The following is a 15657-nucleotide window of genomic DNA, read 5'->3' on the forward strand; positions in this document are numbered from 1 at the left end:
CATATGCTCAGACTTCTGTGCCCAGGAGATTTTCCCAAATGGTGTTTTTAAATGGCTATTTTTGGGTTAGCATTCATTGGTCTCTTGTCGTATTAGTGGCTTAGGTAAGGAACAGGTGGAATATATAATTATTTCACACATTCTTGCATGGCTTTGGAAATTGCCGAGGTGACTGCTTCTAGGGAATGGCAGGTGATCATCTTCACATTTTCTTCATCTTCGGAATCAATTTGATTTTTATCTTGGGCATCTGTTTGACCCACTATCATCCTTCCTTGGAAATCCCGTAGGGCCTTCCACAGTCAAATCCCCTGCACTGGGGTATTCTTAATGTTAACTTACCAAGATTCTCAGACTCCTGGGTATGGTGGCTCATACCTGTAATCCTGGCTACTTGAGAGGCTGAGGTGGGAGGAGTGCTCAAGCCCAGGAGTTCAGGGTTGTAGTGAGTTATGATTGTGCCACTGTACTCCACTCTGGGTGACAGAGAAAGACAACATTTCTTAAAAAAAAAAAAAATACAGGAAGGTTCCAAGATGGCCGAATAGGAACAGCTCCAGTCTGCAGCTCCCAGCGTGAGTGACACAGAAGATGGGTGATTTCTGCATTTCCAACTGAGGTATCAGGTTCATCTCACTGGGGAGTGTCAGACAGTGGGTGCAGGACAGTGGGTGCAGCCCACGGAGGGTGAGCCAAAGCAGAACGGGTCATCGCCTCACCCGGGAAGCACAAGGGGTTGGGGAATTCCCTTTCCTAGCCAAGAGAAGCCATGACAGACGGTACCTGGAAAATCGGGTCACTCCCACCCTAACACTGCACTTTTCCAATGTTCTTAGCAAACGGCACACCAGGAGATTATATCCCACACATGGCTCAGAGGGTCCCATGCCCACTGAGCCTCACTCACTGCTAGCACAGCGGTCTAAGATCGAACTACAAGGCCCCAGCGAGTCTGGGGGAGGGGTGTCCACAATTGCTGAGGCTTGAGTAGGTAAACAAAGCAGCCGGGAAACTCAAACTGGGTGGAGCCCACCACAGCTCAAGGAGGCCTGCGTGCCCCTGTGGACTACACCTCTGGGGGCAGGGCATACCTGAGGGAAAGGCAGCAGAAACTTCTGCAGACTTAAACGTCCCTGTCTGACAGCTTTGAAGAGAGTAGTGGTTCTCCCAGCATGGAGTTTGAGATTTGAGAACAGACAGACTGCCTCCTCAAGTGGGTCCCTGACCCCCAAGTAGCGTAACTGGGAGGAACCTCCCAGTAGGGGCTGACTCATACCTCATATGGCCAGGTGCCCCTCTGAGATGAAGCTTCCAGAAGAAGAATCAGGCAGCAACATTTGCTGTTCTGCAATATTTGCTGTTCTGCAGCCTCTGCTGGTGATACCCAGGTGAACAGGGTCTGCAGTGGACCTCTAGCAAACTCCAACAGACCTGCAGCTGAGGGTCCTGACTGTTAGAAGGAAAACTAACAAATGGAAATGACATCCATACCAAAAATCCATCTGTACATCACCATCATCAAAGACTAAAAGTAGATAAAACCACAAACATGGGGAGAAACCAGAGCAGAAAAGCTGAAAATTCTAAAAATCAGAGTGCCTCTTCTCCTCCAAAGGAACGCACCTCCTCACCAGCAACAGAACAAAGCTGCATGGAGAATGACTTTGATGAGTTGAGAGAAGAAGGCTTCAGACGATCGGTAATAACAAACTTCTCCAAGCTAAAGGAGGATGTTCAAACCCATCACAAAGAAGCTAAAAACCTTGAAAAAAGATTAGACAAATGGCTAACTAGAATAAACAGTGTAGAGAAGTCCTTAAATGACTGGATGGAGCTGATAACCATGGCACGAGAACTACGTAATGCATGCACAAGCTTTAGTAGCCGATACGATCAAGTGGAAGAAAGGGTATCAGTGATTGAAGATCAAATGAATGAAATGCAGCGAGAAGAGAAGTGTAGAGAAAAAAGAATAAAAAGAAATGAACAAAGCCTCCAAGAAATACAGGACTATGTGAAAAGACCAAATCTACGTCTGATTGGTGTACCTGAAAGTGACAGGGAGAATGGAACCAAGTTGGAAAATACTCTTCAGGATATTATCCAGGAGAACTTCCCCAATCTAGCAAGGCAGGCCAACATTCAAATTCAGGAAATAGAGAGAATTCCACAAAGATACTCCGTGAGAAGAGCAACTCCAACACACATAATTGTCAGATTCACCATAGTGGAAATGAAGGAAAAAATGTTAAGGGAAGCCAGAGAGAAAGGTTGGGTTGCCCACAAAGGGAAGCCCATCAGACTAACAGTGGATCTCTCCGCAGAAACTCTACAAGCCAGAAGAGAGTGGGGGCCAATACTCAACATTCGTAAAGAAAAGAATTTTCAACCCAGAATTTCACACCCAACCAAACTAAGCTTCATAAGTGAAGGAGAAATAAAATCCTTTACAGACATGCAAATGCTGAGAGATTTTGTCACCACCAGGCCGGCCTTACATGGCTCCTGAAGGAAGCACTAAACGTGGAAAGGAATAACCGGTACCAGCCACTGCAAAAACATGCCAAATTGTAAAGACTATCAATGCTAGGAAGAAACCGCATCAACTAACGAGCAAAATAACCAGCTAACATCATAATGACAGGATCAAATTCACACATAACAATATTAACCTTAAATGTAAATGGGCTAAATGCTCCAATTAAAAGACACAGACTGGAAAATTGGATAAAGAGTCAAGACCCATCAGTGTGCTGTATTCAGGAGACCCATCTCACATGCAGAGACACACATAGGTTCAAAATAAAGGGATGGAGGAAGATCTACCAAGCAAATGGAAAACAAAAAAAAGCAGTGGTTGCCATCCTAGTCTGTGATAAAACAGACTTTGAACCAACAATGATCAAAAGAGACAAAGAAGGCCATTACATAATGGTAAAGGGATCAATTCAACAAGAAGAACTAACTATCCTAAATATATATGCACCCAATACAGGAGCACCCAGATTCATAAAGTAAGTCCTTAGAGACCTATAAAGAGACTTAGACTCCCACACAATAATAATGGGAGACTTTAAAACCCCACTGTCAACATTAGACAGAGCAACGAGACAGAAAGTTAACAAGGATATCCAGGAATTGAACTCAGCTCTGCACCAAGCAGATCTAGTAGACATCTACAGAACTCTCCACCCCAAATCAACAGAATATACATTCTTCTCAGCACCACATTGCACTTATTCCAAAATTGACCACATAGTTGGGAGTAAAGCACTCCTCAGCAAATGTAAAAGAACAGAAATTATAACAAACTGTCTCTCAGACCACAGTGCAATCAAAAACTAGAACTCCGGATTAAGAAACTCACTCAAAACTGCTCAACTACATGGAATCTGAACAACCTGCTCCTGAATGACTACTGGGTACATAACAAAATGAAGGCAGAAATAAAGATGTTCTTTGAAAGCAATAAGAACAAAGACACAACATACCAGAATCTCTGGGACACATTCAAAGCAGTGTGTAGAGGGAAATTTATAGCACTAAATGTGCACAAGAGAAAGCAGGAAAGATCTAAAATTGACACCCTACCATCACAATTAAAAGACCTGGAGAAGCAAGAGCAAACACATTCAAAAGCTAGCAGAAGGCAAGAAATAACTAAGATCAGAGCAGAACTAAAGAAGAGAGACACACAAAAAACCCTTCAAAAAAGATCAGTGAATCCAGGAGCTGGTTTTTTGAAAAAATCAACCAAACTGATGGCCTGCTAGCAACACTAATAAAGAAGAAAAGAGAGAAGAATCAAATAGACGTCATAAAAAATGATAAAGGGAATATCACCACTGATCCCACAGAAATACAAACTACCATCAGAGAATACTATAAACACCTCTATGCAAATAAAATAGAAAACCTAGAAGAAATGGATAAATTCCTCAACACATACACCCTCCTAAGACTAAACCAGGAAGAAGTTGAATCCCTGAATACACCAATAACAGGCTCTAAAATTGAGGCAATAATTAATAGCCTACCAACCAAAAAAAAGCCCAGGACCACATGGATTCATAGCTGAATTCTACCAGAGGTACAAAGAGGAGCTGGTACCATTCCTTCTGAAACTATTCCAATCAATAGAAAAAGAGGGAATCCTCCCTAACTCATTTTATGAGGCCAGCATCATCCTGATACCAAAGCCTGGCAGAGACACAACAAAGAGACAGAATTTTAGACTAATATCCCTGATGAACATGGATGCAAAAATCCTCAATAAAATACTGGCAAACTGAATCCAGCAGCACATCAAAGAGCTTATCCACCACGATCAAGTTGGCTTCATCCCTGGGATGCAAGGCTGGTTCAACATATGCAAATCAATAAATGTAATCCATCATATAAACGGAACCAAAGACAAAAACCACATGATTATCCCAATAGATGCAGAAAAGGCCTTTGACAAAATTCAACAGTCCTTCATACTAAAAACTCTCAATAAACTAGGTATTGATGTGACATATCTCAAAATAATAAGAGTTATTTATGACAGACCCACAGCCAGTATCATACTGAATGGGCAAAAACTGGAAGCATTCCCTTTGAAAACTGGCACAAGACAGGGATGCCCTCTCTCACCACTCCTATTCAACATAGTGTTGGAAGTTCTGGCCAGGAGAAGGAAATAAAGGGTATTCAATTAGGAAAAGAGACAGCCAAATTGTCCCTGTTTGCAGATGACATGATTGCATATCTAGAAAACCCCATTGTCTCAGCCCAAAATCTCCTTAAGCTGATAAGCAAATTCAGCAAAGTCTCAGGATACAAAATCAATGTGCAAAAATCACAAGCATTCCTATACACCAATAACAGACAAACAGAGAGCCAAATCATGAATGAACTCCCATTCACAATTGCTTCAAAGTGAATAAAATACCTAGGAATCCAACTTACAAGAGATGTGAAGGACCTCTTCAAGGAGAACTACAAACCACTGCTCAATGAAATAAAAGAGGATACAAACAAATGGAAGAACATTCCATGCTCATGGATAGGAAGAATCAATATCGTGAAAATGGCCATACTGCCCAAGGTAATTTATAGATTCAATGCCATCCCCATCAAGCTACCAATGACTTTCTTCACAGAATTGGAAAAAACGACTTTAAAGTTCATATGGAACCGAAAAAGAGCCCGCATTGTCAAGTCAATCCTAAGCCAAAAGAACAAAGCTGGAGGCATCACACTACCAGACTTCAAACTATACTACAAGGCTACAGTAACCAAAACAGCATGGTACTGGTACCAACACATAGATATAGATCAATGGACCAGAACAGAGCCCTCAGAAATAATACCACACATCTACAACCATCTGATCTTTGACAAACCTGACAAAAACAAGAAATGGGGAAAGGATTCCCTATTTAATAAATGGTGCTGGGAAAACTGGCTAGCCATATGTAGAAAGCTGAAACCGGATCCCTTCCTTACACCTTATACAAAAATTAATTCAAGATGGATTAAAGGCTTAAATATTAGTCCTAAAACCATAAAAACCCTAGAAGAAAACCTAGGCAATACCATTCAGGACATAGGCATGGGCAAGGACTTCATGTCTAAAACACCAAAAGCAATGGCAACAAAAGCCAAAATTGACAAATGGGACCTAATTAAACTAAAGAGCTTCTGCACAGTAAAAGAAACTACCATCAGCGTGAACAGGCCACCTACAGAATGGGAGAAAATTTTTACAATCTACCCATCTGACAAAGGGCTAATGTCCAGAATCTATAAAGAACTTCAACAAATTTACAAGAAAAAAATCAAACAACTCCATCAAAAAGTGGGCGAAGGATATGAACAGACATTTCTCAAAAGGAGACATTTATGCAGCCAATAGACACATGAAAAAATGCTCATCATTACTGGCCATCAGAGAAATGCAAATCAAAACCACAATGAGATACCATCTCACACCAGTTAGAATGGCGATCATTAAAAAGTCAGGAAACAACAGGTGCTGGAGAGGATGTAGAGAAATAGGAATGCTTTTACACTGTTGGTGGGACTTTTGACCCAGCCATCCCATTACTGGGTATATACCCAAAGGATTATAAATCATGCTGCTGTAAAGACACATGCACACGTATGTTTATTGCAGCACTATTCACAATAGCAAAGACTTGGAAGCAACCCGAATGTCCATCAATGATAGACTGGATTAAGAAAATGTGGCACATATACACCATGGAATACTATGCAGCCATAAAAAGGGATGACATGGATGAAGCTGGAAACCATCATTCTCAGCAAACTATCCCAAGGACAGAAAACCAAACACCGCATGTTCTCACTCACAGGTGGGAATTGAACAATGAGAACACTTGGACACAGGATGGGGAACATCACACACCGGGGCCTGTCATGGAGTGGGGGGAGCGGGGAGGGATAGCATTAGGAGATATACCTAATGTAAATGACGAGTTAAAGGGTGCAGCACAGCGACATGGCACATGTATACATATGTAACAAACCTGCACGTCATGCACATGTACCTTAGAACTTAAAGTATAATGAAAAAAATCAAATTCCTGACCACATAGCTAGACTATTGGTTACTATCTGACTCTGTAAATATCCAAACATTGCCCTGAGGTAAACAACTAAGTGGTTCTTCCTCCACTGTCATGAACATTGCTCTCAGCCCATTGCCTGAACTTACCTTGTGTTATTTGACTGAGTTTTTACTGGGCATAGGCAAATAATAGCAGACTTTTATATTGGCATTCCTGCTATACAGGAACTCTCATGGACAAACCGAGAAACTTGTTCTATTTGGTGGAGAGTCATGAGGTTTAGATCATTCAGCAACAAAAGGGGTCTCCTATTTAGTTAGTTCTAAAGCAAGGACGCTACCTGCTCACGTATGAATTATAACTCCCCAGAGACACCTCTCCTGACATGAATTCTTTTGAAAATTGTGTTGTGCAGCTTCCTCTTTATTACAACCTAATTTTTATATCACTTGTGATATAATAGTTAGTTCAAGTCTTAATATAATTTGATGCTCTTAAGTTATGGGGACTGATTTCAGTGGAGTCCAGTAGCATGCCAGCAAGTGGGCTCTCTAGCCCCATTATCAGGAACTTCTTGAGTTAAAAAAAATCTCAGTGGCTGCCACAAGGTGGTTTGCATGTACTGTATTCCAGTGTCAGAAACTTCTAAAATCATGTGTGAATGTGCTAGAATCCTAAGGTCCCAGTAGCATACTTGGGCCACTGCCCATTACAAATTTTCACAGCTCGTCAAACAGTCCCTCAAGATATTGTGTCTTCTTTCTATTGGCAGGGTCCTAAAGGGAACATAATACTGTTTGTGGAATATCTCTGGTGGCCCAAAGTTATTTTTAGAAATTTTACGGACTGGGCTAAAGTCTGAATCTCAGCTAGATTGATTAACCATCCCACTAGTCTTATTTGCCACTGTAGCCCTCAACTGTCCTTGAGTTTTTTCCTCAAAGCAGGAAATCCTCACAGTGTCATCAATATAATGAATTAACTTCATTTTGATGATGATAATGATTATAATCTCACCAAATTGTAGCAGTGAGTTGGAGCAGTTGGTTATCCTTGGGGAAGGACCCTAAAGATATATTACATTCCTTCTCATGTACCAGCAAACTGTGCTTGACTTCTCTGAGTGAGATCAAAAGGATAGCATTAGCCTAATCTAGCACAAAAAAAAAGTCAAATTTATCTTGCTGGACCTCTTGTACAGCTTGTGCAATGCCTAGCACAACAGACACTTGTTTAAATCATGGAAACTACCTTATTTAAAACATGATAGTTAACTGTTCTTTCCAAAGCCTGTTCTTTTTCTCCTGGGCCACATAGGATTAATAGAAAGCATTAGTGGGGATTAGCACTCTCCCTCCCATTGTTTCTTAATGAAAGATAAGATTTCTTGTGTCCTTCCACAATCTGACACTGCCTGATTATTTACTACAAAGGAGGGTCTGTGCGAGTCTCAAGGCTTCCATATTGCCTGACTAATTAAAACCAAGTGGAGGGCAGACATCTCTACCTTTTAAAGGCATTTTGCTTGGCTTTAAGCTGGTAAGGACAAGACCTTTCATCACATCCATTCTCATTACATATTCAGGTGTAGACCAAAAACAAAATTCTAAGCACCTGCAACCAACTGAATGGACCCCCTCCTCTTGGTCAAGCAGATGTCAAAGAAACCTGAAAAACTAGTTAAGCTCATGATGGGAAGTGGGGGGTCAAACATCCCTCATTATACTCTCCTTTGGAATTCAGGCACAACTGATCAGAATTAATATTAAAACAGAGATCTTAAGACTGAAAAAGCAGACTCTTTGTAGCACTACGATACCAAATTCCAACCTTACTCTAGTATAGCATCACACAACAGATATAGCAGGCCCTGGAAGTATCAAAGTATTTTACCCCAAAATATTTTGAGATGGCCCTGCAAAGCTGTTTCTTATGGACAAATTTGCATTCTGTAGAGAATCTCCTTCCCTTTCCAGGTGTTTTTGTGATCCTAAAGAGATTTGCTGAGAGTCTAGCACCTTTTAAATGTCTAAATAGAAAACATTTGCCATCTATTGCCTCTAAGGGCGGCCACCTATGAGATTTCATCTATATAATAAGAACCTTGGTCTCCACAATCCCTTATCTTAACCCAGACACTCCTTTCTGTTGATTCCAGGTCTTTAGATAATAACTCAACTCTTTCAAACAATTATCAATCAGAAAATCTTTGAATCTACCCATGATCTATAAACCCCTCCCCACCAGAACTTCAAATTCTCCCACATTTCTGGACCAAGCCAATATATACCTGACATGTATTGACTGATGCCTTATGTCTCCCTAGAATGTATAAAATCAAGTTGTAACCCAGTGGCCTTGGGTACATGTTCTCAGACCTCTGGGGGTATGTCACAGGTGATGGTCCTCACATGTGGCTCAGAATAAATGTCTTGAAATATTTTACTGAGTTTGGCTTTCCATCAACACAGGTAAAGGCAGGAATTTGATTTTAGTTTTTTATTTCTTCATCTGTAGCTTCACAGTGATTCTGGTGTTATCTACTGTAATATTTCGATATGCTCCAAACTTCCATTTTCATACCTTAATATTGTCTTTTTATTCCCCTGCTATTATGGTACATTTTGCACCATCATTATGGTACATCCAATAATTCCAAAAAAGGTTCCCACTATCATCTGACACTCAACATTAACTTATATCATACAACCTTGGACCCTCCACCAGGGGTCATATGAAGATTTCTTCTCTCTCAAGTTTTTCTTTTTCTTTTTCTTTTTTTTTCAGACAGGGTTTCATTCTGTTGCCCAGGCTAGAGTGCAGTGGTGCCGTCATGGATCACTGTAGCCTTGACTTCCCAGGCTCAAGTGATCCCACCTTAGCCTCCTGAGTAGCTGGGGCTACAGGTGCGCACCACCACACCTGACTAATTTTTTCTATTTTTTGTAGAGAAGAGGTCTCACTAGGCTGGTCTTGAACTCCTGAGCTCTAGTGATCTTCCTGCCTCAGCCTCCCAAAGTGCTGGGATTATAGATATGTGCCACTGTGCCCATCCTTCCCTCATTATTTATCCTTTTACCCGCAACCTTAATAGACAAGTTAAAATCATTACCCTGTGCTAAACACACTTTATTTTCCTATTTTTTTCATCATTGCTGCCTTTAAACTCCTCCAGGCTGGGATAATTGGAACAGATCTGATAGGGTAGCTTAGGTGAGCTGGATGCAGGAGCTAGAGTAGGTTTCCCTTCTCTAAGCTATTGTTAATGTGCTGTCAAACCCTTTGTAGGGATCCTGTCAATTTCTTCCTTCTCTATTTTCTCCCCTCACTTGCCCTTCAAAAAATTTTTAAAGATCATTCTACCTCATTAAATGTTTATTTCTCTTATTCTGGTCAGTATCTTCACCCCAGCCCATTAGCTTTCTTCTGAACAGCTTAAACTTTCTTTTTATTGATAAAACCCATTATCGGTAGCTGTGAGAACAAATCTGCCTTGGCATTCTGTATATTCGAATCCTTGTTTTCTCACTAAAAGTATTATACTGGGAACCTATGCATGAGGGATTCCCCCTAATCACAATTTCTGCAATAGTTTGGGGCAGAGGCATATTATTCAGGGAAGCTCAACACTAATCATCATAAAACCAAGCAGGGTTGCCACTGCCCTTTATATTTTTAATGCTTCCACAGAAGCAACAGTTTCACTGTTAACAAAATGGATATAAAGTTTTCCTTTTCAGTATAAATTAAATATCAATGCCCCTTTTCACACACTCCCAAAGGGGCATTGATATTTAATTTGGGTCTTCTGTGGATCAAATACTGTACACTGTGACAAGTTGATGATTAGTAGTCATACTAGACGAATATCCTTGATGAACATTGATGCAAAAATCCTCAATAAAATACTGGCAAACCAAATCCAGCAACACATCAAAAAGCTTATCCACCATGATCAAGTGGGCTTCATCCCTGGGATGCAAGGCTGGTTCAACATATGCAAATCAATAAATGTAATCCAGCATATAAACAGAACCAAAGACAAAAACCACATGATTATCTCAATAGATGCAGAAAAGGCCTTTGACAAAATTCAACAACGCTTCATGCTAAAAACTCTCAATAAATTAGGTATTGGTAGGATGTAACTCGAAATAATCAGAGCTATCTATGACAAACTCACAGCCAATATTATACTGAATGGGTAAAAACTGGAAGCATTCCCTTCGAAAACTGGCACAAGACAGGGATGCCCTCTCTCACCACTCCTATTCAACATAGTGTTGGAAGTTCTGGCCAGGGCAATCAGGCAGGAGAAGGAAATAAAGGGTATTCAATTAGGAAAAGAGGAAGTCAAATTGTCCCTGTTTGCAGATGACATGATTGTATATCTAGAAAACCCCATCGTCTCAGCCCAAAATCTCCTTAAGCTGATAAGCAAATTCAGCAAAGTCTCAGGATACAAAATCAATGTGCAAAAATCACAAGCATTCCTATACACCAAACAGCAAACCTATACAGACAAACAGAGAGCCAAATCATGAATGAACTCCCATTCACAATTGCTTCAAAGTGAATAAAATACCTAGGAATCCAACTTACAAGGGATGTGAAGGACCTCTTCAAGGAGAACTGCAAACCACTGCTCAATGAAATAAAAGAGGCTACAAACAAATGGAAGAACATTCCATGCTCATGGATAGGAAGAATCAATATCGTGAAAATGGCCATACTGCCCAAGGTAATTTATAGATTCAATGCCATCCCCATCAAGCTACCAATGACTTTCTTCACAGAATTGGAAAAAACGACTTTAAAGTTCATATGGAACCGAAAAAGAGCCTGCATCGTCAAGTCAATCCTAAGCCAAAAGAACAAAGCTGGAGGCATCACGCTACCTGACTTCAAACTATACTACAAGGCTACAGTAACCAAAACAGCATGGTTCTGGTACCAAAACAGAGATATAGATCAATGGAACAGAACAGAGCCCTCAGAAATAATACCACACATCTACAACTATCTGATCTTTGACAAACCTGAGAAAAACAAGCAATGGGGAAAGGATTCCCTATTTAATAAATGGTGCTGGGAAAACTGGCTAGCCATATGTAGAAAGCCGAAACTGGATCCCTTCCTTACACCTTATAAAAAATCAAGTCAAGATGGATTAAAGACTTAAACGTTAGACCAAAAACCATAAAAATCCTAGAAGAAAACCTAGGCATTACCATTCAGGACATAGGCATGGGGAAGGACTTCATGTCTAAAACACCAAAAGCAACGGCAACAAAAGCCAAAATTGACTGATGGGATCTAATTAAACTAAAGAGCTTCGGCACAGCAAAAGAAACTACCATCGGAGTGAACAGGCAGCCTACAGAACGGGAGAACGTTTTTGCAACCTACTCATCTGACAAAGGGCTAATATCCAGAATCTACAATGAACTCAAACAAATTTACAAGAAAAAAACAAACAACCCCATCAAAAAGTGGGCGAAGGACATGAACAGACACTTCTCAAAAGAAGACATTTATGCAGCCAAAAAACACATGAAAAAATGCTCACCGTCACTGGCCATCAGAGAAATGCAAATCAAAACCACAATGAGATACCATCTCACACCAATTAGAATGGCAATCATTAAAAAGTCAGGAAACAACAGGTGCTGGAGAGGATGTGGAGAAATAGGAACACTTTTACACTGTTGATGGGACTGTAAACTAGTTCAACCATTGTGGAGGTCAGTGTGGCGATTCCTCAGGGATCTAGAACTAGAAACACCATTTGACCCAGCCATCCCATTACTGAGTATATACCCAAAGGACAATAAATCATGCTGCTATAAAGACACATGCACACGTATGTTTATTGCGGCATTATTCACAATAGCAAAGACTTGGAACCAACCCAAATGTCCAACAATGATAGACTGGATTAAGAAAATGTGGCACATATACACCATGGAATACTATGCAGCCATAAAAAATCATGAGTTCATGTCCTTTGTAGGGACATGGATGAAGCTGGAAGCCATCATTCTCAGCAAACTATCGCAAGGACAAAAAACCAAACACCGCATGTTCTCACTCATAGGTGGGAATTGAACAATGAGAACACATGGACACAGGAAGGGGAACATCACACACCGGGGACAGGAAGGGGGAGGGGGGAGGGATAGCATTAGGAGATACACCTAATGCTAAATGACATGTTAATGGGTGCAGCACACCAACATGGCACATGTATGCATATGTAACAAACCTGCACGTTGTGCACATATACCCTAAAACTTAAAGTATAATAAAAAAAAAGTCATACCAAAGAACTCTTTCCATTAAGCAGTTTCTAAAATCAACAGTTCCATGGCTGTTTAGTCTGAGAATCCAAGAAAGCAGAGATTCCTCAGTACTACTAAAAAATATAACCAAATTTCCTTCCTCTATTGCCTTTGGTTTGTATGTAGGTGTATCTGATAAGGCCACGTAGATGCACACAGGTTGAGAGACCTAGGGACCTAGATGGAGAAGGTCCCACTTTCTCCATGAAACCAGAATCTTAATCTTAGGATATAATTAACCTTTAGCTAGCCACAAGAAAGAAGAAAACCAAAGAGAATAAGAAATAGAGATGGACAATCTTTCCTGAGAAACAGGATTTGTTTAATGTATCTGCCAGTTACATGCAAGTGAATTAGTGGAAAAGGGAAGAGGCAAAAGGTATGCATAAGAAGTTTTAATGTACAGTGACCCTGCTTATAATAAATGCAGCTTAATCAATGTCTCTGGTTCTGACAAAACATATCAGCATTCTCTTCTCTTGGGGAAAGACATAAATGGAAGTGGGCAAACAGGCAGCAGGGAAACAAGGAGGAGAGAGTTCCTCTACTGCACTGCCTACACTTAGTATAGCACTTTGAAAAGGCAAAAGGATTACATATAGAATTATCTCACCTTCTACTATGTAAAAGTTTGTGTAATAATGGAGATCCTCCTGAAATAGAAGTTAGTTTACAGGTCAATTTGCCAAATCGGCTGTGCACTTTGCCTTTCTAAATCTTTTAATCTATAATTTTAAAAATTACATTAGATGATAGTTATAAGTTCTCTTTAAGATTTAAGATTCTGTGATTTTACTATTGTAGTGTCTATCCAGACTTCATTACCAAGTTCATTGTTGGTACGGGACAGGGATGACGGCTTATGCACCCTGCACATGGCTAGTGTTCTACAATTAGTCCATTTTTTAAATGCTGGTTGAGATGTGGGAAAGTATGTATCACTTGCTTCAATTCAAGGAGTTGGAAGGAATATACATATATACACTTGCATATAATATTTTTGGAATTAGAAACAAGAAAGTAATACTGGTTGCTTCTGAGCAAGGTGACGGAGGTATCAGGAGTTTTGGGTGGATGGGGGAATTTGTTTTCAGTATCAGTTGTCCTTTGTATTTATATTCTACTGTCCCCCTTGCTGTTTCTCCTCCAGCCACCCTGGCCTTCTTGCTCTTCCTCCAACATTTCAAAAACCCTCCCAATTCAAGGTCTTTGCACTTGTCATTCTGGTGCCTGGATCACTCTCCCTCCAGATACTCCCACAGTAAACTCCCTTACTTCGTTCAATGAGGCCAAAATGCCACGTTAATAATGAGACTTCCTTGACCACACTGTATGCAATGACTTCCCCCACAGACTCCCCATTACCCCTTAGCTAACAACCCCTATACCCTTAACATTTAGTAGCATCTGACATATTAAATATTTAGCTGTTTGTTTCGTGTTTGACTGCCTTTTGGAACACTGCCTGTGCTAACAATCAACAAATACTTGTTGAATTAAGAAACTTACTGCTTGAGGTTTTTAAAAAGTAATCACGAAATTACTTTTTCAACAAAAACAACCAGTTAGGGAATAAACATTTGATAAATTAACTTTTAGACCTATAGTATTATAGGATAAAGTCCAAACTTCGTTTCTCAACACATGGACTTTCCTCATCTGCCACGTATTGGCCACAGTCAAGTAGCCGGTTCCCTTTTCTCGTGCATAAAGTGGAGTTATTCATAATTACTTCACAGAATTAAGATTCAATGCAGATGAAAGCGCTTTTGTAACTAAGGCACTATAAGTTACCGTAAGCACAGGGTTTCTTCCGCGCTTGGAGCCTAGGAATAGTATAAGGTGTCAACCCGCGCTAAGGACCTGAGGTTCAAGGAGGGAAAAGTCTCCAGCGCAGCGCTAGGAGGCGCTACTCCGGCGCGGGGCGGGGCTCCTGGCCACCGTTGCCAGGGAAACCGTCTGGGCGTCCCTAGTATCTGAGCCCTCGCGCCTGGGCCACTCAGCTCGACCTCTCTCCAGCGTTAGCAATAGGTGGAGCGCGGGCCAATCGGAAGAGGCCGGAGGGGCGGGGCGGGCAGTGGCCCTGGGAAGGCGGGTCCGCGGCCTCTCTCCCTGACTTCCGGGTCGCGGTGCTTGAAGGGAGTGTTCCGTCGTTTCCGTTGCCGGCTGTTTGCAGTGGGGAAACCGAGGCAGCTCCTGCTCCCCCTAGTTCTTCCGCTCCTGTGAGGTGGCTGCTGTTTCTTTTCCTCTTGCCCCGGCTGCATCGGTGCGGCTGCGCTGAGAGCGCGCGGGCTCGCGAGCCCCGCGGGGTTCTGCGGGAACCCGGGGGCGCCTGGGCCGGCGGGTCTTTGTGCGAGCCCTGCCCTCCCATTCGCGGGCGGCGCGCGAGGGGGGTCGGCGCAGAGACGCCCAGAGCCCTGGGGTGCTCAGGCGCCGCTACGCGTGCATCCCCTCTGCTCGGCAGTTCTGCGCTTTTGTCCTAATGAGCGCGGACTAGATGGCTTGATTTTCAAGATAATGATCAACCCAGCTGTGCTATGCGCTGTTTCTGCACTGACGTGCGGGTACTTCGAACTTCGACAGTCCCTCCTCAGGCCCTAGTCCAGAGATGACGTGTCTGTGGGAATGTTTAAGGCAGGAAGGAGACGAGCAATTTTGTTTTTAAGTATCTCCCTCTCACTAGTATCTCCCTGACTTTTTCATTTAGAAGCTGAAGAATTTTCTTATGGCATAAGATATAG

General features: G+C 41.6%; 1 protein-coding gene across 3 annotated transcripts in view; it reads left to right on the forward strand.

Moving 5' to 3' along the window:
- The first annotated feature begins 14998 nt into the window (after positions 1-14998).
- Positions 14999-15657, forward strand: part of ELMOD2 (ELMO domain containing 2) — a 29680-nt gene continuing 29021 nt past the window's right edge. The window contains exon 1 of one of the 3 annotated variants that reach the window (XM_003820687.5): positions 14999-15143. Coding sequence is in view for 1 of the 3 variants with exons in the window: in XM_034959167.3 (XP_034815058.1) it covers positions 15454-15480 (27 nt within the window). In the remaining 2 variants the exon portion in view is untranslated. Of the gene's footprint in view, positions 15481-15657 lie in introns of all 3 variants that reach the window. The other 2 variants (XM_008974128.4, XM_034959167.3) reach the window with 2 other exon arrangements.

Source organism: Pan paniscus, chromosome 3 (genome assembly GCF_029289425.2).
Source record: "Pan paniscus chromosome 3, NHGRI_mPanPan1-v2.0_pri, whole genome shotgun sequence".
Lineage (NCBI taxonomy): Eukaryota > Metazoa > Chordata > Mammalia > Primates > Hominidae > Pan > Pan paniscus.